The 27,950-nt window shown below is 40.2% G+C and overlaps 1 protein-coding gene across 1 annotated transcript in view; it reads left to right on the top strand.

Moving 5' to 3' along the window:
• Window positions 1-223: 223 nt before the first annotated feature.
• The window catches only part of Paip2 (polyA-binding protein interacting protein 2), a 30,618-nt gene continuing 2,891 nt past the window's right edge, over window positions 224-27,950 (top strand). The window contains exons 1-4 of the mRNA XM_045757721.2: window positions 224-350; window positions 10,501-10,652; window positions 13,495-13,631; window positions 26,105-26,180. Of these exons, the coding sequence (XP_045613677.1) occupies window positions 10,512-10,652; window positions 13,495-13,631; window positions 26,105-26,180 (354 nt within the window). The 5' untranslated portion in view covers window positions 224-350; window positions 10,501-10,511. The remainder of the gene's footprint in view (window positions 351-10,500; window positions 10,653-13,494; window positions 13,632-26,104; window positions 26,181-27,950) is intronic.

The raw sequence follows: 27,950 nt of genomic DNA, 5'->3' as shown, positions 1-27,950 counted from the left end.
TTTAGTTTGTCAAATGCTTTTGAAACATAAAGATAAAGCAGGTAGAGTTCGAACTGCAATGTGAACATCAGTACTGTACAGAGTTTCCTTTACTAAGAAACTGAATACCGTCTTAAAGTCTTGCTAGTTGGTCAGTGACTATTGTGATTGCCATAGTAACTTTCACGCAGGTGATATGCCTTAACTCCAACTCCAACCCGAAAATGACTTGCGTCAGAGATTCAAAATATGGCGGGGTAGGCCTGGTCGGGAGATGGCAGCACCCGCACCACCACCACAACACTACGCCATTGTCGCTCCGCTTGTCTAGGACTCGCTCCTTTCTCCTTCACTCGCACCCGTCTTGACACGTGAGTACACGTTCACCAACCTGTCCTGCGTTACCACCAGGTGAGGACGTGGGTCTTCCACCCTCCCCAGCTGCTGGGGAACCTGCCACAAGTGTAACAACACCAGACAGGGTAGATGGGGGGCAGCCAAGCCTCGCTCACTTTCAACAGCTGGAAGGTCATTTTAGATATGGATGGATCTCTGGAGGCATTACTCCTCGGTGTAAAAATATATCTGGAGGAGCAATATTCCTCGCCGTGATGAAGTACCTGGAGGGACGTAAATGTCTGAAGAAGGATCGGTAGTTCAGTCTCCTTTTTTTATAGGTTGTGGACAAACCTTTGCGTATCAAAATACTACAACTTCTTCGCGATACTTTCAGTTTGTATGAAGGTTTTTTCTTCTGATGACCACCTATCAAAATACGTATTGATGAGGCAACTGAAAGGTCGTTATTGTATAATGTGGGGTAGCTGAAGGGTCATTATTGTATAATGTGGGGCAACTGAAGGGTCGTTATTGTATAATGTGGGGCAACTGAAGGGTCGTTATTGTATAATGTGGGGCAACTGAAGGGTCGTTATTGTATAATGTGGGGCAACTGAAGGGTCGTTATTGTATAATGTGGGGCAACTGAAGGGTCGTTATTGTATAATGTGGGGTAACTGAAGGGTCGTTATTGTATAATGTGGGGGTAACTGAAGGGGCGTTATTGTATAATGTGGGGTAGCTGAAGGGTCGTTATTGTATAATGTGGGGGTAACTGAAGGTCGTTATTGTATAATGTGGGGCAACTGAAGGGTCGTTATTGTATAATGTGGGGCAACTGAAGGGTCGTTATTGTATAATGTGGGGCAACTGAAGGGTCGTTATTGTATAATGTGGGGCAACTGAAGGGTCGTTATTGTATAATGTGGGGCAACTGAAGGGTCGTTATTGTATAATGTGGGGCAACTGAAGGGTCGTTATTGTATAATGTGGGGCAACTGAAGGGTCGTTATTGTATAATGTAGGGCAACTGAAGGGTCGTTATTGTATAATGTGGGGCAACTGAAGGGTCGTTATTGTATAATGTGGGGCAACTGAAGGGTCGTTATTGTATAATGTGGGGTAACTGAAGGGTCGTTATTGTATAATGTGGGGGTAACTGAAGGGTCGTTATTGTATAATGTGGGGGTAACTGAAGGGTCGTTATTGTATAATGTGGGGTAACTGAAGGGTCGTTATTGTATAATGTGGGGCAACTGAAGGGTCGTTATTGTATAATGTGGGGTAGCCGAAGGGTCGTTATTGTATAATGTGGGGTAGCCGAAAGGTCGTTATTGTATAATGTGGGGTAACTGAAGGGTCGTTATTGTATAATGTGGGGGTAACTGAAGGTTATTGTATAATGTGGGGTAACTGAAGGGTCGTTATTGTATAATGTGGGGTAGCTGAAGGGTCGTTATTGTATAATGTGGGGCAACTGAAGGGTCATTATTGTATAATGTGGGGTAGCTGAAGGGTCGTTATTGTATAATGTGGGGCAACTGAAGGATCGATGTTATATAATGTGGGGCAACTGAAGGGTCATTTTTGTATAATGCGGTGCAACTGAAAGCTCGTTACTGTATAATGCGGGGCAACTGAAGGCTGGATATTGTATAATGCGGGGAAACTGAAGGCTGGATATTGTATAATGCGGGGCAACTGAAGGCTCAATGTTGTATAATGTGGGGCAACTGAAGGCTTGTTACTGTATGATGCGGGGCAACTGAAGGCTGGATATTGTATAATGCGGGGCAACTGAAGGCTGGATATTGTATAATGCGGGGAAACTGAAGGCTGGATATTGTATAATGCGGGGCAACTGAAGGCTCGATGTTGTATAATGTGGGGCAACTGATGGCTCGCTATTGCTTAATGTGGGGCAACTTGAAGCTCTTATTTTGTATAATGTGGGGTAAGGAGGCTTGATATTGTGTAATGTGGGGCAACTTGAGGCTCATTGTTGAATAATGTAGGATGACTGGAGCTCATTACTGTATAATGTGGGGCACCTGTAGATCATTATTGCTACAGGTGCCTATTGTGCTTATTGTGGGATAACTGGAGGCTCATTATTGTATAATGTAGGGTAATTGGAGGCTCAATTGTATAATGTGGGGCACTTGTAGGCTCATAGTTGTGTGATGGTCTCCTGGAGGCTCACTGTTGTATAATGAGGGAGGCACCTGGAGGCTCACTGTTGTATAATGAGGGAGGCACCTGGAGGCTCACTGTTGTATAATGAGGGGGGCACCTGAAGGCTCACTGTTGTATAATGAGGGAGGCACCTGGAGGCTCACTGTTGTATAATGAGGGGGGCACCTGAAGGCTCACTGTTGTATAATGAGGGAGGCACCTGGAGGCTCACTGTTTGCAACAGAAATCTACAACTAGATTTGTGTTTAGGTGTACTGGAGGCTGATTATTTCAATATTTTATTACATAGAGATGTAGTATTTAAATTAATTTTCATGTATTTCAGTATTGGAGATATTCATAGTGATTAATTTTTCACAAATTTACCCATATTATATAGCATACTGTATTACATAGCAAGTAGCTTCAGAGCATAAAATTAGGATTGTCATGCTTATATTGACAACAAAACCTGTGTCCTATATAAAAGTTTAAACAAACTTTATATTATCTATGTTTGCATAGATTTTATATATATATATATATATATATATATATATATATATATATATATATAATATATATATATAAATAATAAGAATAGCATTGTTACAACAGATTAGAATAGCACTGTTACAAAATACAGTACAGTACTTTACTGAATGTTTATCATTGTAAAGTAATGGCATTTATCGGCACCACATGTCACTGTACAGGTATTATCGTAGCCACTCATGCATCACTTGTGCAAAGAAATGTACTGGCACTACAGGTATACTGTGAGGTATCAATATCATTATACTATAAACACAATCTATGATCATAATTGCCAAAGGATTTGAGGATGTATTTTTTTATTATATGTACCTTGGAATAGGGACATTGGTTTTTTGTTTTCTCAATTTTATTACATTACTAATGTGAAAAGTGCTCTTTATATTCACAATAAAAAATCCTTATTTTTTTATTATTGTAGATAAATTAACATTCAGTATTGTGTAAAAAAAAAAAAAAAAAAAAAAAAGTACAAGACCATAAGTGTTCCAATATACAAAAAAATCTCCATAAATATTAATAAATTTACCAGTGTATTTTATGAATTTTATTTGCAATAATGACTGAATTCTGCCAACATTTTTCTCCTGTATATTAATTTTTTTCTTCTTTTACCTATTCAATAATTATGTATTTACTTTTAAATTTCAAATTAAAAAGATTAAAATTAAATTATGTTAAATTTTTTTTTTAAAAAGTATGTGCATGTGTGTGTGTGTGTATATATATATAATTATATATATACACATACACTAATATATATATATATATATATATATATATATATATATATATATATATATATATATATATATATATATATATATATATATATATATATATATATATATATATATATATATATATATATATATATATACTAATATATATATATACTACACACATATATACATACACTAATATATATATATACTGTATACAGTATATATTATATATATATATATATATATATATATATATATATATATATATATATATATATATAATATAATATTATGCGTACTGTATAAGCATTATACTGTAGATTGAAAACATTAGGTGACTGAAATCCAGGCCTCTGTGAGTGTTCATTTAGGAACTAATTCAGGGCAGAGACTCTGTATAATGATTGAGAATAATGTTTCTAAAATATTTTCTAATTAAGAGGAGGCAAGTATGATGTACAGTACTGTGCATTCAGTACACGTGTTTGTTTAACCTTTAAACTGCTCAGCATAAGGGGGTATAATTCGAAAAATATTAGTTATGTCAACCTTACTTAAAAATGTTAAACAAATCTCCAACTTATTGGCTTCAGCGTCATGAAACTTTCATCAAAATATTTTCAGAAATTGATTTTAGACGAATATTTAAAAAAAAAATGCTTTGTTGATAAGGAGAGCAGCTATTAACTGGAACTGATAGATAATGCAATAATAAAGAGATGCAAGTACTTGTACGATGCACAAAGAAGAATAGTAGTAAGAATTGACCACAAAGTGGATATACAGCTGGTGTCTTTATAGCATTGGTGAGTAATACATAATCAATATTATTTGTTATTAAGTATGTTATTATGCTCTATTTTGTTATATATCATATAAATACATTGCCCAATGTTGTTTTCAGTTACTTTCAACAATGTCCAAAAGATAATTTTTTTTTTAGGTTTTAGTTTTTTTCCTCCTTTGTTTATTATTTGAATTTGTTGTAACCTTTACATCCTGGAGAATGAATACCTGTCCCTAACTACCCGTCCCTAACTATGTGAAGACAGAATTAAATTGATCAACAAATAAATCAGTCACGAACAAATCCACAAGGGCCGTGATGAGGATTCGAACCTGCGTCTGGGAGCATCCCAGACACTGCCTTAATTGACTGAGCTACGACAGGGTTAAAAAGAGTTGTAACCGAAGTTCTACTGAACTTGCTGGATCCCGCAGCCTCTCCGAGGCACAAACCAGGGTTTTACACAACTCCCTTCCCCCCTGCACTCGAGCTATGTCAATAGTCCTTGTGTAATGATGTAAGGGCGAAGAGGGGAAACGGCCTATTGACATAGCTCGAGTGCAGGGAAAGCATTCATTTAGGCCCCTTAACTCGACGTTTGGAGTTGTGTAAAACCCTGGTTTGTGCCTCAGAGAGGCTGCGGGATCCAGTAAGTTCAGTAGAACTTCGGTTTCAACTCTTTTTAACCCTGTTGTAGCTCAGTCGATTAAGGCAGTGTCTGGGATGCTCTCGGACGCAGGTTCGAATCCTCGTCACGGCCCTTGTGGATTTGTTCATTGGATGCATCACGTTAGTGTGATTTCTGTGTGTAAATCAGTCACAATTCTCAGAACTTGGGACCTTGAATTTTTTTTGGCTGATTTTTTTTTTCACAGATATCAAACTATTTTTCTTGTTTCTTTAGATTGTTTTGATGATTTGGGACCAGATAAGGCTTTTTTACCTATATATAAAATATCCCTAAATATATCCCCTAATCATTATAATTACAGTATTATAATTATCCCTATTCAGGTATTTTTTTTTTGGGTAAGGGGGTATTTTTCTCTTTCAATGTTTATTCAAACATAAAAGTAAATTCATGAATTAGAACTGCCTTATTCATTGTCAATAACTTCAACTTCAATTATATCTATAACTAGAATTTCAACTTCAGTATCCAAAAATCTAGTCTTTGACCAAGTCTCACCATTTTTACATGTAATGTGCACAGCTGTCTGTTCTACAATCCCAATAGAATTGATTTTTCTTAAACTAAATTTTTGGAGTTATAAATTTTTGTCTAAATTTGCACATTTCAAATGCCATATTGACAATTTTTTTTACAGTAAACTACAATATACTGAAAGTAAACTACTTTTGCAGCAGATTTCAAAATCTGAAGTTTTCAATATTCAATTATATAATTATTTTTTTATTTTATTGATTTTCAAGTTACGCTGGTATCATTTAGACAAAGTTGGAGCATTTGCCTAGTAGATTATGCACAAAACATTTGAAAGAGTTTAAGAAAATTTAAAAACCGAGCTCAATGTCACACTTCGTGTGACATTTTGCGCAGTTTAGGGGTTATGTGTGATATAACAGAAGTGCTTAGGAATGCCAGAAAATTGCATTCTGATGAAGATGGCAAACTTTGGTCAATAAGGCAAGACCTCTCAAAGGAAGACAGAGAAAAGCTGAAAATGAACATCATTGAAGCAAAATGTCTAAATGGGATTAGAAATGAAGACAAATTCTTTTTTCTACAGAGTGTTAGGGACTGGAAAGCTAGTAAAATGCTACGTAAAAACAAAGCAAAATCATTAGAGGAAGGGGGGAGCAACGGACAAAGGTAAGGGGAACATGTTCCTGTAAATTGTATATACAGTACCAACATAGATGGAGTGAGATAAAAAATATTGGAGTTGAAAGATATAATTCAGCTTAAGGTCACAGGTATTGTAGCATTAACAGAGATGAAACTTGAAGAAAATATTTTAAATGAGGTCGTATATCCAAGGGGCTACTCAGTTTGGAGATGTGACAGGAAAACTAGGAAGAGGGGGGGGGGGGGGAGTGGCTGTGCTGGTGAAAGAACACCTGAAGGCAAGAGTTAATACTTGATAACCCTAGATAAGTTGGTGGCAATACAGGTCTGGAATCAGGATGATAATCTGATAATTATAGATCCCTACAGCCCACCAGCAAGCAACACATGGACAAAGGAAGAACTGGATAACAAACGAGAGGGCCTCATAATGGTCATAGAGAGATTATAGTAAATGCAGACAAAGATAAATCATGATTGTTGGTACTGGGGGACTTCAACTTTAAAGCAATAGACTGGGAGGTCTACGAAGCAAGAACAGAGGACATTTGGAGACAGATTTGTAAACCTCATTCTGGAGACATGTATCAACATGTCAAGTAGCTGTCAGGAGTACTGACAGCTGAGTGGACAGCTCTTCGGACTTGTAGTCCTGAGGATCTGGGTTCAATCCCCAGTGGAGGCTGAAGCAAATGGCCAGAGTTTCTTTCGCCCTGATGCCCTTGTTACCTAGCAGTAAATAGGTACCTGGGAGTTGGACAGCTGCTACGGGCTGTTTCCTAACGGTGTGTAACAAAAAGGAGGCCTGGTTAAGGACCGAGCTGCAGGAACGCTAAGCCCCGAAATCATCTCAAGATAACTTGAGATAAGGAGGCTACACGAATGAGAGAAAGGATGTTCCGTTGGTACTAAATCTAATATTCACCAGGAAAGACATATTTGACATCCAGTACCTTCCTCCCTTGGGAAAAAGTGATCATGTCTTGATGGACATTGCATATGCTTTGAGATATAATCTAGAAAAAAATGGGGACATTGAAACAGTTGTTAAACTCAATTCAAAGAGAGGACAATATGGGGTTCTTAAAATTTTTTTTTTAGTGAGTACATAATAGGACAAACTTGTTGCTAGGCATATACGTAAATGAGATGTATGCCAAATTTTGTAAAATATATGATGAAGGCACACACACATTCATAACAAAGCAGAGATGCAGACCTATGAAACAGGATTGGTTTAACAGAAATTGTGAGAGGGCCAGAGACCAAAAGACACAAAAATGGAATCAATATAGGAAGAGGCCAAACCCCCAAACATACCAGCGATACAGTGATGTGAATAACGACTACACGGCAGTGAGGAAAGAGGCAGAAAGAAATTTTGAAAAAGGGATAGCAGACAAGTTTAACACACAACCTGGCCTTTTCTATAAATTAATGAACAAATTACAGGTAAACGATAATATTCAAAGGTTAAAAATGGGAAACAGATTCACAGAAAATGAAAAGGAAATGTGAGAAACATTAAACAAAAAGTTCCAAAGTGTGTTTGTACAAAATGAGATCTTTAGGGAACCAGACACAATATGAATCCCAGAGAACAACATAGAGCACATAGAGGTGTCTAGAGACAAAGTGGAAAAACTACTAAAGGAGCTAAGTAAGAACAAAGCAGTTGGCCCAGATGGAATTTCACCATGGGCTCTGAGAGAATGTGCATCCAAACTCAGCATTCGACTTCAACTGATTTTTCAGGCATCTGTGTACAGAAGTCATAGAAGTGTGGGAAAAAAGGCTAACATAGTTCTAATCTACAAATGTGGCCACCTCAATTATAGACCCGTATTGCTGACAAGCGTAATAGTTCAAATATTGGAAAAAATAATTAAAACTAAATGGGTAGAACACCTGGAGAAAAACTATGTCACACCGTCAGGATCTTCCAGATCGAAAACCATACTTTGTTACGATTTACTCAGTTTCTATGATCAAGCCACAGAGATTTTACAGGAAAGAGATGGTTGGGTTGACTGCATCTATCTGGACCTAAAAAAAAAAAAGGCTTTTGACAGAGTCCACTTAAGAGGTGGTTCTGGAAAATGGAACATATTGGAGGGCTGACGGGTAAGCTTCTAGCATGGATGAAAAATTTTCTTACTGATAGAAAAATGAGCGCAGTAATCAGAGGAAGTGTATTGAAATGTCAGTGGAGTACCACAGGGTTCAGTTCTTGCACCAGTAATGTTCATTGTCAATATAAACCATCTACCAGATGGAATACAGAATTATATGAATATGATATTGCTGATGATGCTAAGTTAATAGGGAAGATACGTAACTTAGAGATATTCAAGATAACCTCAAGATAGAGGATTGTCATACTCTTCAAGAAGACCTGGACAAAATAAGTATATGGAGCACTACTTGGCAAATGGAATTTTAATTTAAATAAACGCCATGTTATGGAATGTGGAATAGGAGAACCTAGACACAACACAAGCTATAAGTTATGTGAGACATCTTTAAAGAATTCTGGTAAAGAAAGAGATCTAGGGGTGGTTCTAGATAGAAAACTATCACCTGAGGATCACGTAAAGAACATTGTATGAGGGGCCTATGCTATACTGTACTGTACTTTCTAACTTCAGAATTGCTTTTAAATACATGGATGGCTAAATACTAAAGAAATTGTTAACGACTTTTGTTACACCAAAGCTGGAATATGTAGCGGGTGTATGGTGTCCATATCTTAAGGAGCACATCAACAAACTGGAAAAGGTGCAAAGACATGCCACAATATGGCTCCCAGAACTGAAGGACAAGAGCTACAAGGAAAGGTTAGAGGCAAATGCCAAAACTAGAAGATAGAAGAAAAAGAGGTGATATGATCACTGTGCACAAAATAGTAACAGGAATTGATAAAATTGATAGGGAAGATTTCCCGAGACCTGGAACTTCAAGAACAAGAGGTCATAGATTTAAATTAACAAAACAAAGATGTTGAAGAAATACAGTATAAGGAAATATACTTTTGCAAAAAAGAGTGGTAGATGGTTGGAACAAGTTAAGTGAGAAGGTGGTGGAGGCCAAGACCGTCAGTAATTTCAAAGCGTTATATGACAGTGTGCTGGGAAAACAAGACACCACGAAATTAGGTCTCATCCTGTAACTACACTTAATTATGTCTTCAACAAGTGTTTAGAATTATATTGCACATGAACATTCTGGTTGTATTGTGGTTATAAAGTCATTTAGGTGTTTGAAAGTAATGGTGTTTTGAAGGTTGAAGGGTAGTTTCTCTCACGACAACCCCCTTAGATTGGAAAATTGGTATAGATTTTGAGAGAGAAGAGTGGTAGTGAAAGATTCAATCTGAGTCTTAGGTGGAGCTGTACATTTTCTTCGCTGTACTGATGTAGTTATTGACAAGTATATTAGGTTGTTCAGACAATTTTATGTCAAGAGAGAAGTGCATAATTTAATGCTGGGGGTATTTCGTAATTTGGTGCTGGGCATCATCTTTCAGGTTGAAAATACTTATTAATATTTTAAATTATGAACTATTGATTTAGTACACGTTAATAATTGCAATGAATAACAAAACTGAAATGGTATTCGTTCTAGTGCGGAGCTCAATACTCATCTCGTAATAAAACACCGAAAAGGACAATAAGATAGAATATGTGACTCAATCATTTAGAATACAGTGTACGTTTGTAATATTTCTAGATTTAAATAGGAATCCCTGTTGGTATATATCGTACTTGAAACAGTGCAAGCTTAATAAAAGTTGTAAGATCTGTCTGCTGGTAAATACAGAGCATTTACTAATTAAGTGCTATCAGCACAATATATTATACTGTAATTTTAATATATGGGTGTACACAAATATTTTCTGTGGCACCAGTTTTTCTATCAATTACTGTATTACTTTGACCTTGATGTGTTACTTCTAAATTTGCACTGAATATGTACTATAATTTCCTCGTTGACCTAACCTAGTTAGACATACGGTTAAATAATAATAAACCTTCACTCATGACTGATGCCCTACCCCTTGATATATCACTACTAACCTACTTTAATAATATTAATCCCCATTACTAATGACCCACTGATGGCCCTTGCAGGCAGCTCCTTCATGCGCTTACCCGATAATAGTCCTGGTGGGAGTGAGTCCAGTGGTGGCTTTGGTAGTGCCAGGATGAATCCCAACGCTGAGCCTGACTTTTCTGAGTTTATGTGGATGGCCGAGGAGGATCTGGAGGCCTTTGACCACAAGGTGAGGCTGGCCTATGAGGAGGAGATGGCGGGAGGAAGGCTCTCTCACATGTTTTGCATGAGACGGTTCATCTTGGGCATTTACCCTGATAACTGTCATTGTGTGCTTCATTGGTGTAGTTTTCTACATTAAGAAAGCACTTTTGAGATGTTTATAAAGGTAAAGTCACTATTGTAAGGCTGTTAATTAAAAATCCATCAACTGGCAATACTAAATCTACTTTCATCAGATTAACAGTTAGTCTGTTTCTTGTTTTATTCAAGTGGGTGTGTTTTAGTAGAGAAATATTTAAATAATTTGGCCATATCTTGATTCATTCTCTTGTTTACATGAATTTTATAATGTTGTAATAAGAAATTTATAAATATACAATGAAAAATTTGTTATATTGTATTTGGTTTAACAATGAATACAAATGTACTGTGGTTTCAAGTGAAGTGCAAATGTATTCTGTGCAAATGTATTCTGTGTAGTCTTTTACATAATGAGAATGAATTGAAGTTTGGTACTGTTGACAATGGGTCAAACCATTGCAGTAGCATGGATTATCCCTGCAAAGTGAAATCCTTTCTAATTCTATTTTAGGTGAAGTTTAAATTTTGCTTTTGGCTTCATTGTATAAATCAAGTTTAAAGATGACGGAAGTTTTTTCTTTTTAAGGTACAGTATTCTATTTTAATTGGTTTAATTTTTATTTAGAAAAATTTATTTTTATAACAAAAGCATGGTCCATAATGGGATGTAATAGGCTAAAACACATGGAACACATCTATTAGTGGATAATGTTGAGTTACTGTTGATAAATTGCTGCTGAAATCTTTGAAGGCCTCTTGCATATCTAAAGAGAAGTCTGTTCCTGATACAATGAATATTATTTTACTTAGGCCACTGTCAATAAGTTTTTATATTTTTATTCACATAAAATTTATATTTGCTTTGAAAAACCCTTATGTAAAAACACTTTATTAAATTAAATAATTGTATAAATTAGGTTTCACTTAATGGAAATGGAAAAAACTCATGTGAATACAGTATTAGTAAAATGGGTAACAGGTAAATCCCCTTAATTATATGAATACAATAAAATTCAGATTTAACATTTTACTGCACTTATTTAGAATGGCCATAGTTTTCCCATTTAAGTTTGAAGTACAGTACTGTATAGTAGTATTTTAGTGGCGCTCTTTCATAAGTGAAGGGTTATACCATTTATTTTTATTTTGATGGATGGATGGAAGAGATCAATACTGTATTATCTCTTGGCTACTGTATATTTTGAGACCACTTTACTTGTATAAATTACATGATTTTCTGGAAGTCTCTTCAGTTTCATGATGCAGAACTCCTTGTTTGATGGCCACTTGTACACTTGTTATATATAATCACAAACCTATTCAGATAGTAGTTGACTTTATTTTATTGACATCTGTGTAACATCAAAATTGTTCTAGTTACTTAACATTTTTTTTTTACACTTTATGATTTGCTTATTGGCAACAAATGGAGTGAATGCAAATGTTAGGTTATGTTGAACAATATCTGGATATGAACCATTTTCCATTTTGGGAAGTTGGCCAGATTCTACTTATTCTCTGCTTGTTTATGATGGAAATTCAGGCTCAATAATTTTGACATGGTTGTTATGAATAGGGTTAGTAGGCTCATCACAAATGGCTAAATACAGTCCATACATAGAGAATACTTTTGTTTTGTTTGATGTTCAGTATTATGTGACATCGTACAGTTAATCTAATGCATTAAATTAACTAGTTCTAAGCAGTCTGACTACAGTAGTCTTGCATGTTTTTCCTGATCTTATGCGCTAAGCAGGCTGGTAGGTAATTTACAAAGACAAAAATATGCTGATGAATGAATATGGTTTCTGAAAATTATAAATTTGTTACATTTAGGACTTAATTTTGAACACTAAACTTTCCCTATCGATATAACACAACGGTCTTGAAAATTATCTAATTGGGTTAACCTAAGCAGGTTACCATATTTGACAGGTCATATTGGTTTATCTTTGAAAGATATTTTGCCACTGTCTAGGAGTTTGATATCCAGACCTCCTTGAGTGCTAACAAAGGATAATTTTTTTTTTTATATTGCATTAAGTCAGTACAGTACTGTATGTCATTGGTCAAAGGACTAGCATGTTGGGTCCCTAGATTCTACAATTTTAGGTTATCTAAGAAAAGGAAGAAAACTGATCGAAGATCACTTGCGTTACAAGATTCCAAATGAAGAACATAGAAGAAGCACCAGAATCTGACTGCACCAGGTTAATGAGGATGGGTAAAACACTTTACCATAATTACGGTAGGGTTAGATAAACTAAAGAAATTATACTATTCACTGGTTATTGTAATACATTTTATATTGTAATAACATTTTAGTGGTATTAGTAGTAGAGAAGCTTGGTAAAGGATATAAATGTTTGTTGTTCTTTTCAATGTTACAAATTTTTATTATATTTCTACTATCAAAAATGGCATGTCATAAATACTAGTCTATTTTAAAAATCTTCCACTGTGTTCATGTGTCATTGAACCCTCTTAATTCATGTTAAATGTAAAAAAAATACCAAGTTTAGAGTAGCATTTTAAGAGATTTCACCTGATAATTTTTTAAGGCAGACAGTTATCTGCAAATAATCAAAATTTTTTGTTTCATACATTATTGTCAGCATTTTGCATTCTATGCAGCGGACCATGGATATGAGATTTTGTTGATGAATTTGTTTTAGAGCTCATTTATGGTGTCTTGTGGTAAGATGAATTTTTTAAATTAAGATTGAATATTTCATTCCTGTATTTATTGAGAGTAATCTGTCAATTAGGTAATCTGCGAGGTGAACCAAGTAATGATGGAACAGTCAAGTACTCTGCGGGAGGATGAAGAAGAATTCCTCCGTCGCATGTTAGAGGAGGAGGAGCAACGTGACACTGTTTACTACCACCAGTACCAGGAGGAGAAGTGAGTACTGTGGTGTATAGTCTATTTTCAGTCAAATCAGGCATCTTATTTGGCATGTACAGTGCTGTATATAGATGATGACTACCAAGTTTGTGATCTTTATTCCCTCTGAATATACTATATTCCCATTTGTCTAATTTTCTTAAGAGAATTTTTTTTTAGCCAAATCTGTAAATTTATATGGTATTATACTGCATACCATTGTCTTAATTTTTATACACCTTGTCCAGCTGAAAATTTGAGTCTTGGTTGTGCTATTGGATCACTTTACTGTATTCCAACTTGTATGTATGCAGGTATATCAAATACATCTATCTAAATTTAAATTTGTGTGATCTTTTATTTGCATGATATAGGAAAAATGGGGTTTGGTTCCAGAGACAATGACAATACATTTATTTTTTAATTAAAATTTGAAACTTCACTTTCCCACCTCAAAATCAGCACGTGATAAAGTACAGAACGCTTGCTGTACACTGGTTTATAAGTATAAATCAAAATTTAGAAAATATAAAATGTAGAGTGGAAGCCTGACTTAATGCTGAAAATAGAGAAGACTCGAGGATTACTGAAGAATTTTTACATTACTGTACAGTGTACTTATTTGTTCTCGACAGGTGTAACTTAAAATAACATAGGTACCACATACTGTATCTCCGAATCCATGTACAGTACTGTAATACAATAAATCAAATTGATTGTCTCTCTAATATACATACAAAAAAGTCCATTTGGTGCACAACCTGGTGTAGAAATATTTAAACGTTAACCTTAGTATGGTTGATAAACACTACCATTATTAGTAACCAAGTGCTCTAGAAATCCCACTAATAAATATAACCAATCTTTGGCGATTCCTTTAAAGTGTGCACAAAATTAAAATAAATTGATCTGTTAATCTGGATATAGAATATAAATGTTACAGTACATGTGATAACATAGTTGATGTTTGTATATAGACTTTTTAGTCTTTATAACACTTCAAAGCAGAGAAAAGTATTATATCAAGGAAAAGAGATAAGGTATGATAACAATAATGTATTTTGGTATTATTTATAGGTTTTCTTTATATCACAGCTACTTGTTCTTGCATCACTTAGTGCTTTATAGTCATTAATGCTTCCTTAATTTTTTTTCCTATGTAGTTATAGGATGAGAGCTACACTTGTGGTAATTACCTAAGTGTAGTTACAGGATGAGAGCTACGCTCGTGGTGTCCCGTCTTCCCAGCACTCTTTGTCATATAACGCTATGAAACTACTGACGGTCTTGGCCTCGACCACCTTCTCACCTAACTTGTTCCAACTGTCTACCACTCTGTTTGCGAAAATTAATTTTCATATATTTCTTTGGCATCTTTGTTTAGTTAATTTAAATCTATGACCTCTTGTTCTTGAAGTTCTAGGTCTCAGGAAATCTTCCCTATCAATTTTATCAATTACTGTTACTATTTTGTATGTAGTGATCATATCACTTCTTTTTCTTCTATCTTCTAGTTTGGCATATTTAATGCCTCTAACCTCTCCTCATAGCTCTTGTCCTTCAGTTCTGGGAGCCACATAATGGCATGTCTCTGCATGTTTTACAGTTTGTTGTGCTTCTTAAGATAGGACACCATACAACCGCTGCATATTCCAACTCTGGTGTAACAAAAGTCGTGAACAATTTCATTAGTGTTTTACCATCCATGTATTTAAAAACAATAATGAATGTATAGCATAGGCTCCTCGCACAATGTTCTTTATGTGGTCCTCAGGTGATTGTTTTCTATATAGACCCACCCTTAGATCTCTTTCTTTATCAGAATTCTTTAAAGATTTCTCACATAATTTATAGGTTGTCTGGGGTCTATGTTCTCACATTCCACATTCCATAACATGGCATTTATTTACATTAAATTCCATTTGCCAAGTGGTGCTCCATATACTTATTTTGTCCAGGTCTTCTTGAAGGGCATGACAATCATCAAAGTTACTTATCTTCCCTATTATTTTAGCATCATCAGCAAACATGTTCATATAATTCTATATTCCATCTGATCAATCGTTTAGACAATGAACATGACTGGTATAAGAACTGAACCCTGTGGTACTCCACTTGTAACATTTCTCCAGTCTGATACACTTCCTCTTATTACTGCCCTCATTTTTCTATCGGAAAATTTTTCATTCATGTTAGCAGCTTACCTGTCACCCCTCCAATATGTTCCAGTTTCGAGAACAACCTCTTATGTGGAACTGTCAAAAGCCTTTTTTAGGTCCTGATAGATTCAGTCAACCCAACCATCCCTTTCCTGTAAAATCTCTGTAGCTCGATCATAGAAACTGAGTAAATTCGCTACACAGGATCTTCCAGATCAAAAACCATACTGTCTGTCTGATATTATATCGTTTTTCTCCAGGTGTTCTACCCATTTAGTTTTAATTATTTTTTCCAGTATTTGGACTATTACACTTGTCAGTGATACAGGTCTATAATTGAGGGGGTCTTCCCTGATGCCACTTTTGTAGATTGATACTATGTTAGCCTTTTTCCACACATCTGCTACGACTCCTGTACACAGGGATGCCTGGAAAATTAGTTGGTGGAATGGTAAACTCAGGTGCACATTCTCTCAGAACCCATGGTGAAACTCCATCTGGGCCAACTGCTTTGTTCTTAGTTCCTTGAGCATTTTCTGCTGGGGAGCCCCTTCGGCTTCCCGGAGCTTACTAGGCTGATATGCTAATGTCAGACTTTGGTATCAGTCATGTGTATGGAGTTCTGTGGGCCTACCGGGGACCATGAGCCAAAACCTGGCCCCCCTCGGAGAGGCATGGGGAACAATGGCCTATAGAAACTCCCGTGTTAGAAGCACTGTGTCTGCCATTCTATGTCTGCTTACATTTCTGGGTCAGGCACCCAGAATGGTAAGCATCCCAAAACAAACCCCTATACTAGTAAAAGTATTGCTACCAAAAGCTGAACAACTAGATAGAACTCCCCTAAAAGAAACGAGCAAACGAACATGACGTCACATGTCGCCACGCCACTGTCTGCGCAGCTCTCCCCTCCCTGGGAGGGGGAAGGGGGAGCCCCAAACCCCTTGCGCCAGCTATCTACCCTTCAGTTCTCAGGCTGATGCTAGACGTGGAGGTCATGTGCTTGGCTCCAGAGTTTCCAGCACTTTACTTTGAGTGTGGTGGCTGTCTTCTAGGGGTGCGAGAGCCAGGAGTTATTCTACAGTACTTGGGCTGGATGCGCCTAGGGTTATCATCCCTAAGTGCTCTGTAAGTACTGCCCTAGGAGCTTGGGGTTACCTTCCATAAGTTCCTCGGGGTCTGCCTCTGCTAGGCCGTAGTACTGCTTGGTTTTCGTATTACTGCCCTTAGGATGCTTAGGGGTTTTGTCTTCCTGGTTTACCTTCTCGGCTTGCACTGGTGGGGTACTGGGTACTGTGCAGCTAGTTTTCACCACTTACAATGGCCGGCTCTGTTCCTTGGGGTAAGTTGTCCTTTTGCGGGGTTTTGTTTTTCTTTTTGTTTTTGCCTTGTAGGAAGGTCTGCCTTGCTTCCCCCATTTTTGTACCTGACCTGTGCATGGTTCTCTTCTGGTGGTGCCCCCTGCTAGGTCCCTGTGAATGTACACATCCTTGGGGTTTAGCTTTAGACAGTTGTTTGGTAGTTTTGGGTACCGGTTAGCAGTACCCTCCCTGGGATTACCTGGGCGTGAGTTTCCATTATGCGCTCAGGACCTTGGGAATTCCCTAGGGGGCACGTGGGTCCGATGGATGTGTCTCCTGAGTCCCCCCATCGCCTCATGTGAGTTTGAGGGGTTGCTCGGTCCCCTTGGCTCAGTGTGACCCTCATGGTTTTTGCCTTCGTCACGCTGCCTGTCGGGTCGGTGCGACTTCAACCCGGAGTCATGCGAGTAACCCCCCCTCCCCCACCACCTGCTTTCGGCCCCGAAACGTCTGGGGGTTTCAGAGTCTCGGCGGTCTCGGGGGATGCCCCTTCCGGTGTGACGATGGAGGCATTCGAATCCACTCGTCCTGCAGAAGCCTCTGGGTCTGACCAGTGGGCCCCCCCTTCGGTTCGGCTTTCTCGGCTGCGCCGGCTTTTTCTTTAGGGGCCGGTGCTCTGGGGGATGACTTGGCCCCGGGTCCCGAGGAGGGGGATCTTGGGGCTGACTTGGGGACCTTGGGCCCCGCTGGATCCCGCCTGTTTTTCTACCCTCGGAGCGGGGCCTATTGTTACAAGGAGTGGGGTTCTCTTTTTTTCCACCCTCTGCGTATGAGTTGGATTCGGTTCCGTGTTCCCTCGGATGCATTGGTTCCATCTTTCCAGAGGTTTCGATTTCCCGCATCCAACCGTGTGCAGTGCGGGCAGCCCTGACATCTTATGTCCTGCGTGACCTGGATTACGCCTCGGTGATGGATCCGTTGTCTTTCAAGTTTGGGAATTCGTTCTCTATCTGGGTCCATTATGAGGTTCCGGAGTCATCCTGGCTGGGGACTGTCCTATTTTTGCTTTGGAGGCTTGGCATTCTTTCTGTCGTTCCCGCACACTTGAGTGGCGTGAGGTTTCGATGATGATACATGTTTTCCTAGGGAGCGACCTTGAGCACCTCGTTGAGTGCTTGTTTGCTCCTGCCCTTCCTTGGGATGTTGGCGTTCTGCACTTACATGTGCAGGTTCCCTCCCTTTCGGCTGCGCAGGTGGCCGAGGACTTGCGTGTCAGTGGCGTCTTGGCTTTGGCCTTGCGCTTCTTTTCCCTCCTGGAGCTGTCTTCGGACTGGCTTGGGGAGGATGTGGGGGTGCTTGGGGCCGTTCTGGGGTCCGGTGCCTTGGGCTCGGCGGCAAGTGCATCGTCTGCCTTGTTGAAGCTGTTTGCGCCAATCTTGTGGGATGCGGTATCCCTGTTCTACGCTTCCCGGCTTGCAGACGGCAGGCGGTGCTTGCCTCCTCCTTGGAATCGGCCTGGGCCTTGGCTCTTAGGATGTTTTTGGCTTTTTCTCCTTTGCTTTTTGCTTCTTCGGCCATGGCTCAGTATATTCAGGCTGTTTCGGGCAGTTGCCATTTTGTCGGACTTGTTGGTTCTCCGGGGGTTCCGGGTGGGGGGGGGGGCCTTCCCGGAGAGGTCGTGCCAGGGCTTGGGGCTCCAGTCGTCATGGTAGGCCACTGGTGCCAGTTTTGGGTTCGGCTCTGCCTTCGGACCCGCCTTCGTCTGGTTGGCACGGTGCTCACTCTGTGTGAGGTTATGGGTCTCGTAAGTGGCTCTGGCCCTTTCGCGATTCGCCCCATTGATGGAGTGATGGGAGGGAGGCTTGCACTGTTCACTCACGCCTGGTCCCACGATTTGTGGGCATTTCCTTTGGCCCGCAGTGGCGTTGGATGGCCATCCCCCTCCTTCGGGGGGTTCGGGGCTGGTGGGGCAGACCACTTCTCGGCTGCTGCGTCGCCGGCCTTCTCTAAGGGTTTTTTAGGGTTTAGTTCCTTGGCGCCTGCCCTGAGCCCTCGCTTGATGTGTTCACGGAAGCTTTGTCTCTTGGCTGGGGCTTTGTGACCAGTGCTCACCAGGTCGGTCAGGGGCGGTGGGGTCCGTCCTTCTGTCGAGCCCACAGCATGGTGCGGGAGTTCGCAGCAGTGTGGTTTTGCGCTTCGGAGAGTTCGGGGCGTCCGCGGATTGACGATCTGGTTCCATTCGTTATGCTCCCCAGTAGGTTCATTGCCTGAACCAAGGGGGTTCGATGCAGTGCTTGGCTCTCCTGGCTGTTCATGTGCGAGGAGTGTCCATTGTCTTGACTAACGGCCTGTCTCGTTTCGTTCCCCTCTCCACTGAATGGACGGTCAACGCCGACTCCTTCCGTTGGCTCTGCCAGACGTTCGGGCGCCTCGAGGTGGACCTCTTCGCGTCAGCATGGTCGCAGCACCTACCCCAATATGTGGCGCCCTTTCCCGATTGCAAGGCCATCGGGATAGATGCCTTTCGGCAGGACTGGTCGAGATGGGGATTCCTGTACTTTTTTCCCCTGGTTCAGCTGTTGCTTCAGGTCCTTGTTTCGCTTGTAGACCTACCAGGGAAAAGTAGTCCTCTTGGCCCCGCGGATGGCCAGCCCAGCTGTCATTTTGGGCGCTGGTTGCCCGGTGTCCAAACCTGGAGGTTTTCCTGTGACTGCCTCTTCCAACAGATCGGCCCGGTGTGTCACATGGCTGGTTCGATCTTCTCCTTGAGTCTTTGCGTATGGCATTTTTTACTCTGGTTTATCATCATCTCTATGGTGATCAGGTGGCTTCTTTGTTGGTGTCCTACCTGCGGGCTTCGTCTCGGCGGCAGTATGAAGTCTCCTGGCGGTCCTTCCGGTTCTTTTTACCTTTTCGTCATTGTGCTTCGCTTTCTCTTCGTGTGTTGTTCCTTCTCTCTTGGTTGTTCCAAGACTGTCACCTTATGCCGAACACTGCCGCCTCGTATCGTGCGATGCTGGTGGAGCCACTTCAGCTGGCTTTCGGTATTGATGTTACTTCTGCATCGTTTCGCAAGCTGTCTCGTGCATTGTTTCACCTCTGGCCTGCTCATGCACTGCCCGAGCCTTCCTGGTCTTTGGACAGAGTGCTCTTTTCTTTCTTCTCCTCGGTGTGTTGTGGCCCTTTCGGTTTAGGATTGTTTCTCCAAGGCAATTTTTTTTCTGTTGGCATTGGCCTCTGGGGGTCGAGTTGGGGAGCTTCATGCTCTCCTCCGGCGCAGGGGTTTCTGCTCCTTTCGGTCTTCGTGATGGTTTTGTTCGTTTGCAGCCATCTCCCTTTTTTCTGGTGAAGAATGAGACTTGCTTTCTGGAAGGGTCCCTGGGTTGTTGATGCTTGGTCAGGCCAGGGGTGCATCATGTTTTGTGTCCGGTTGTGGCTCTTCGCCGTTATTTGCGCTCCAGGGCTTCTGTGTCCAGGTACGCACTTTGGGTTGATCCGGTTTACCTTCTTCCCTGTTCGCGGGTGCGGGTCTCCCAGGTCGTCCGCAGAGTTATTAAGGCTAACCACCCTGCGTTCTATCTCCATGCCCACAACATTCGTAAGTTCGCTGCTCTTGCTGCCGTCTTTAGCAACATGTCCTGGGCTGACATTCGGGCACGGGGCTTTTGGCGGTTGAACAGGGTCCTGGCTGCTCGTTACCTAGTGAACGTCCCTGGGCCTCGTCGGGCCTGTGTCGCTTTGGGTTGGCAGGCTGCAGCCAGTTGTCTTGACTTCGAGTTGAGGAGTGTGCAGCGACCGCCTCTCGGGTAAGTCCCTATGTTTTCCTCTGTGAGTAGTTAGTTCCGGGAAGTCAAAGGGAAGACTTTCTTCCCCCAGAAAACCAGTGTTGAATGTAATGAAACGCCATTTTCTAGGCGAGATCCAGATGGCTCCCTGGCATCCCTCCCTCCTTCTGGTCGGCAGCTTTTCGCATGTTTCAACATCCAGCCTCAGAACTGAAGTGTGGATAGCCGGTGCGAGGGGTTTGGGGCTCCCCCTTCTGGGAGCCGGTCGTCCGAGCGGACAGCACACTGGACTTGTGATCCTGTAGTCCCGGGTTCAATCCCAGGCGCCGGCGAGAAATAATGGGCAGAGTTTCTTTCACCCTATGCCCCTGTTACCTAGCAGTAAAATAGGTACCTGGGTGTTAGTCAGTTGTCACGGGCTGCTTCCTGGGGGTGGAGGCCTGGTCGAGGACCGGGCTGCGGGGGCACTGAAAGCCCCGAAATCATCTCAAGATAACCTTCCCTGTCCCAGTCAAGGGAAAGCTGCGCAGACAGCGGCGCGGCGACATGTGACGTCATGCTTGTTTGCTCATTTCTTTTAGGGGAGTTCTATCCAGTTGTTCGGCTTTTGGTAGCAATATTTTCACCAGAATAGAGGTTTGTTTTGGGATGCTTACTTTTCTGGGTACCTGACCCGGTCGATGGCAGACATAGAATGCTTCCAACCACACAGGGGGTTTCTATAGGCCATTGCTCCCCATGCCTCTCTGAGGGGGCCAGGTTCTGGCTCGTGGTCCCTGGTAGGCCCACAGAACTCCATACACATGACTGATGCCAAAGTCTGACATTAGCATATCAGCCCAGTAAGCTCCGGGGAGCCTCTGGGTCTTACCCGGAAAATGGCATTACATTACATTCAAAGCTGGGTTTTTTCCACTTCATCTCTAGACACCTGTATGTGCTCTGTTGTTCTCTGGAATTCTTAATGTGTGTGGTTCCCTGAAGATTTCATTTTGTCCAAACACACTTTGGAACTTTTCATTTAATGTTTCACACATTTCCTTTTCATTTTCCGTGAATCTAGTTTTCATTTTCAACCTCTGAATATTATCCTTTACCTGCAGTTTGTTCTTTAAAAATTTATAGAATAGAGCTGGTTCTGTTTTACATTTGTCCGTTATCCATTTTTCAAAATTTCTTTCTGCCTCTCTCCTTTTCTGCCGTGTAGTTGTATCTCGCATCTTTCTATTGCTGGTATGTTTGGGGGTTTGTCCTCTTCCTATATTGATTCCATATTTGTGTCTTTTTGGTCTCTGGCCCTCACGCAATTTCTGTTGAACCAATCCTGTTTCCTAGTTTTGCATCTGTTTTGTTATGAATATTTGTGCCTTCACTTGCACAAACACTTTTAAAAAAAAAAAATTCCATAATCATCTAAGCAAATGCTCCAACTTTGTCTAAATGATTACAACACAACTTGAAAAACAAGAGAAACAAAACTAATTTTAAAATTGAATATTGAAAACTTCAGTTTTTCAATTCAGAATAAAAATTATGAGCTATCACCAATTCTTCATTTAATGTTATTATTCTCTCAGAATAGTATATGATCTTCATGTTCATCAAATTAGAATATAGGTTTCCAGTATCGTTTACTGTAAAAAGAATTGTCAATAAGGCATTTGAAATATGCGGCAAATTTAGACCAAAAAAAAATTACAACTCCAAATGTATAGTTATGAAAAATCCATTCTGAAGGGATTGTAGAACAGGCAGCTGAGCACACAATGTAAATATAGTGAAAATCGGTCAAAAAGGGGAATTTAGAAGCCACTCAGTTAAAATTCTAGTTTCAGAGATAATTGAAGTTGAAGTTATCAACAATGAATAAAGGTACTGTAGTTTTAATTTGTTAATTTAATTGTATGTTTTAATAAACATTGTTTGGCATTCGTCCTCGATTATGTGAAAGTTGTAGGTTAATGTGTGTTGAAATGAAGTCAAGAAAAAATATCCCCAAAATACAGGGATAATTATAATAATGATATAGGGGATATATTTAGGGTATACTTTGTATAAGTGAAAAAGCCCTAATATGGTCCCTAATCATCAAAACAACCTAAAGAGACAAAGATAATAGTTTGAAATCAGAAAAAATCAGCCAAAGAAAATGAAGTCCCAAGTTTTGCAAGTTGTGAATAATTTATTTGTTGACCAATTTCATTCTATCTTCACACAGTTAGGGAAATATATGCACTGCAGGATGTAAAGGTTACAACAAAATCAGATAAAGGTTATTTTTTCATAATTCTAATATTTTTGGCTTCCAGGCCCCTAATATGCACTGTAATACGAGCAGTTTACAACCCTTACTTGACTTAAGTTCTTTACAACCAGCGGTCGACCCCACAAACGCATTCAGAAATTTTTAAGTGTATTCATTCAAAATGGGAAGTTCCTCAAATATAAATTATTATAATATATTAACATATTTTGCATATATATATGCATAGGCTAGATTAGGTGTTAAGGTTCTGTTGGCAATAATTTATAGTGTGTGGGTGAAGCATTTACAGCGTTGAAGTTCATACAAAATTCGCCAGTGAACCACTTGTTCCCGAAGTGTTATGATGTGTTCGAACATCATCGTGTGTAAACCATTTTTCATTCATAAACGGGGTATGGCGGGTGCATGGAATCACTTTAGGGTCTTTGTTTGGAGGACGGGCTGGCGGTTAAGGGTTAAAGAAACCTGTGTGAGGTTTCAAAGGTTTCAAAAGGTTTTGAGGTTTCAAAAGGTTTTGAGGTTTCAAAAGGTTTTGAGGTTTCAAAGACTCGCTGTTCCTAACAGCAATTCTTTCCAGTCAAATTCCTTAAAGAAACCTGTGAGAATTAACACCACCATACTCACACATACTTGTATGAGTGGTGGTGTTAACTGAGGGTTGAAGCATAGATGTTGAGGGGAGAGTTGGGTTTTTGTTTGGTTAGCTTTGGTTTAGTTACCTTTGGTTTAGTTAGGTAAGGTTTGGTTAGGTTTTGGTTTAGTCACCTTTGGTTTAGTTAACTTTGGTGTTAGATTGATTTGGTTAGGTCTGGTTTGCTTTGGTTTGGTTAGCTTTTATTTAGTTTGGTTTGGTTAGGTTTGGTCAGGTTTACTTTAGTTAGTTTTAGTTAAATTTGGTTAGATTTAGTTAGGTTATGTTTGGTTGGGTTTGGTTAGGTTAATATATGCCAGTACAAACTTGTTTCATTGGCATCATAATTTGCTCAGGAGAGAGAGAGAATCACAATCTCAAATTTGGACACATTCCTCTGCACCTCTATTCACCACACAGGAGACATACCATATTTGTCTTCCTTTATAAGCTATATGCTCTGATAATAGATCACAACAATGTTTTCTCTTACTTCACTGCTTGTTGAAGCCCTAAACAACACATTTACTGCATTTCTAGATGCAATAGTAACAGGATGCAAAAAATATGAACAGATATAAAGGCGTGAGAGAGGGATTGTTTTGTCCACCGCGGGTAAACAAAAACAAAAAACAGCGGCGGCGCCCAAAACTCTGGGTGGCCGCGGAACTACATAGGATTTGGGGGGGCCGGATCACAAACGAATAAATGGAATAAACGAATGATTGAGGTCCGATAGCAAGGTCGGAAAGTATAGTATTTAAAGTATTTTAAAAAATTACTTATTACCCTCTTATTTCTCGCTACTGTCTTCGCTATCTTGCGCGGTCCTTACAGCATCCTTCCTCTCGCCTCTGTTGTGCTTTAACTTTTACCCCTCCTGTGGTTCCTGTTCCTTTTCATCTCCTCCCTCTTTCTGTCCGTCTATCTCGCTTACAGGATTCCCTTTCCGTTCGTATTTCTAATGTTTCTCCTCGTATTGTTCCTTCCTTGTCCCCGTGGAGAGTCCCTCTTCCAAAGTTTTGTACATCCTTGACCGGCATCACTAAAGCTTTTACCCCTCCTACGGTTCTGAAACGCCTTTTCCTTGACCACTTTTCTTCGCACTCCCACTCTGTTTCCATCTTCACCGATGGATCTAAGTCTGCGAACGGTGTGGGCTCCTCTGTTGTTTTTCCTGACTGCACTTACATGTGTCGCCTCCCTTCGGAGGCTAAGCGTCTTCACAGCCAAACTTTATGCTATTCTCTATGCTCTCCGTCTCTTGCTTTCTCATTGTCGATCCTCCTGTGTGGTTGTAGTTGACTCTTGTAGTGTCCTCATGGCTCTAGGGTCCTTTAACCCTGTCCATCCGGTGGTCATCAAGATTCAACATTGGCTGTTTCTTATTTCTAGTAAATTGAATTCGGTAGAGTTTTGCTGGGTTCCCAGCCATATGGGCATTTCTTTAAATGAGCGTGCGGATGCTGCCGCTAGGGAAGCTATCCGTTCTTGTCCCATTTCCCGTAAAAGTACAGTATTCCTTATTCCTACTTTTATCCTGTTATTCATTCCTCCATCCTTGCCCGATATCAGGGTTGTTGGTCTTCTGTAGTTGGTAACAAACTGCGTACTCTCAAGCGTAGTATCTATCCTCGTGGCCTTCCTCCTGCCACCGTAACTGGCAGTGGCAAACTGCTCTAGCAAGGGTGTGGATTGGCCATACTCGCTTAACTCACGGTCACTTAATGGAGCGCCGCCCTGCTCCTTATTGTCCAAATTGCGTTGTCCCTCTTACAGTTGAGCATATCCTTGTTAAATGTCCTGACTTCCAGGACGTGCGTGTGACTTGCTTTCCTACCGTCTCTCGCAGTCACTTGCCCCTCGATAGAATTCTTGGTGAATCGGATACTTTTGATATCGTTCGCCTTATGCGTTTTTGTTCTCGTATTGGCATTCTTGGTGATATTTAGCGCTCTCTGATTATTTCGCACTTTGATGGTGCTACATAGCCTTCCCAGTTTGGTGCCTTCTTTTGATAATTACCTTACCTTACCTGACCCCCTTATTTCTCTTGTGCATGTTCTGTTTTCCTTAAATCATCAAACATACTTTTCTTGGTTCTGTCCAATTTTCCCATTATCCCCACATGCTCAAGCTCACAACCTCACTTATTCAGTTATTTTAGGCATTACTCCTACAAAGCAGCTATCATTATTTTGATCATAACAAAACTGCTTATTTTAATCTATTCATCACTTTGTATGTGGTTCTAATAATTTTCTCCCATCTTCAGTTATAACATAATCTTTGACTGTTCATACATTTTACAGTCTAATATGTTATATTTTGATTTTATTTTGTTTCCAGAATGAGAAATGATGCCACGTCAAATTTAACTTCAAGCCTGCAGAAGATGGGAGTGAGTGAAAACGTAGCTGCTAAGGTTAGTTTTGTTGATAATTTATGGGTCATGTACTGTACTTGCTAATCACAAATGCATTAGCATTGGAATTAAAAAAGGTGGATAATTTTCCAAGATTGTGGAAGTATTTAAGGAACACCTATTGGCTATCGGTCATCAGTTGTACTTGCTTAGTTGTGCTTGCAGGGGGTGGAGTTTTGACTGTTTGCTCCTGTCTCTCGATCATTGGTGGACTGATATACAGGTTGCCGAGCCTATTTGACCCTCAAATATTTACATTTGAAACTGTATGGTGTCTGCCTACACCACAACACTTCTTAGCACATTCTATTTGTTAACTGCTGACACTGAAAAAGTCTTTCTAATATATTTACCCAAGTATGGTTACAGGAAGAGAGCTACGCTCGTGGTGTCCCGTCTTCCCAGCACTGTCATATAACGCTTTGAAATTACCGACCGTTTTGGCCTCCACCACCTTCTCACCTAACTTGTTCCAACCGTCTACCACTTTGTTTGCGAAAGATAGTGATAGATTGTGTGTGTGTGTGTGTGTGTAATTACCTAAGTATAGCTACTAGATAAGAGTTACACTTCTGGGGTCCCATCTTCCCAGTACTCTTGGTTGTACAGTGTAACACTTTGAAACTACTGTCGGTTTTGGCCTCCACCACCATCTCACTTAGCTTGTTCCAACCGTTTACCACTCTGCTTGCAAAAGTAAACTTTCTAATTTTTTTGGGCACCTTTGTTTCCTTAGCTTGAATCTGTGTCCTTTTGTTCGTGAAGTTGCTGGTTTCAGGAATTCCTGTCAATTTGGTTGATTCCTGTTAGTATTTTGTAAGTGGTGATCATATCACCTCTTTTTCTTCTGTCTTCTAGTTTTGGCATGTTTAACACCTCTAGTCTCTCCTCATAGAGATGTTTCTCAGTTCCGGAAGCCATTTTGCAGCATTCTGTTGTGCCTTTCCCAGTTTCCTTATGTGCTTCTTGAGATTTGGGCACCATACAACTGCTGCATATTCCAATTTTGGTCTTGCAAAGGTTATGAACAGTTTCTTCAGTATTTCACCATTCATATAATTAATGTAGATGGTGAAAAGGAACATGCAATGTTCTTTGTGTGTTCCTCTGGTGACAGCTTACTGTCCAAAACCACCTCCAAGTCTCGTTCTGTATTAGAATTCTGTAATTCCTTTCCACATAATTTGTAAGTTGTGTGTGGTCTTATTTTTTCTGATTCCATGTTCCATAACGTGACCCAGGGATGCCAGATTGGGCTACTTGTAGCCCAATTCGGTTACCAATTAGGATAATTGCATTCAATTAAAAAACCATCTATGTACGTCACTACTTACTAACATATTCATATAATTTGTATGCCTTCTGGCTAAGTTGTTTATGTAGACGATGAACATTACTTTTGCAAGAACTGAACCCTTTGGTACCCTGAGGGCTTGACAGCTGAGTGGACAGCACACGGGATTCGTAGTCCTGAGGTTCCGGTTTCGATCCCCGGTGGAGGCTGGAAACAAATGGGCAGAGTTATGTTCACCCTGATGCTCCTGTTCACCTAGCAGTAAATAGATACCTGGGAGTTAGACAGCTGTTACAGGCTGCTTCTTGGGGCTATGTAACAAAAAGGAGGCCTGGCCTCTTCGTGAAGTTCTGTGTCTCCAGAGGTGCTGGGTGTCTAATATATGCCCTGCTGCTCCCTGTGAAGTTTCGTCCCCACCGAGCCGTGGGGACGCTAAGCCCGAAATTATCTCAAGATATACTCTGCAAGTGACACTC

The sequence above is a fragment of the Procambarus clarkii genome, chromosome 67, assembly GCF_040958095.1.
Source record: "Procambarus clarkii isolate CNS0578487 chromosome 67, FALCON_Pclarkii_2.0, whole genome shotgun sequence".
NCBI lineage: Eukaryota > Metazoa > Arthropoda > Malacostraca > Decapoda > Cambaridae > Procambarus > Procambarus clarkii.
This window is presented reverse-complemented; position numbering and strand designations above follow the sequence as displayed.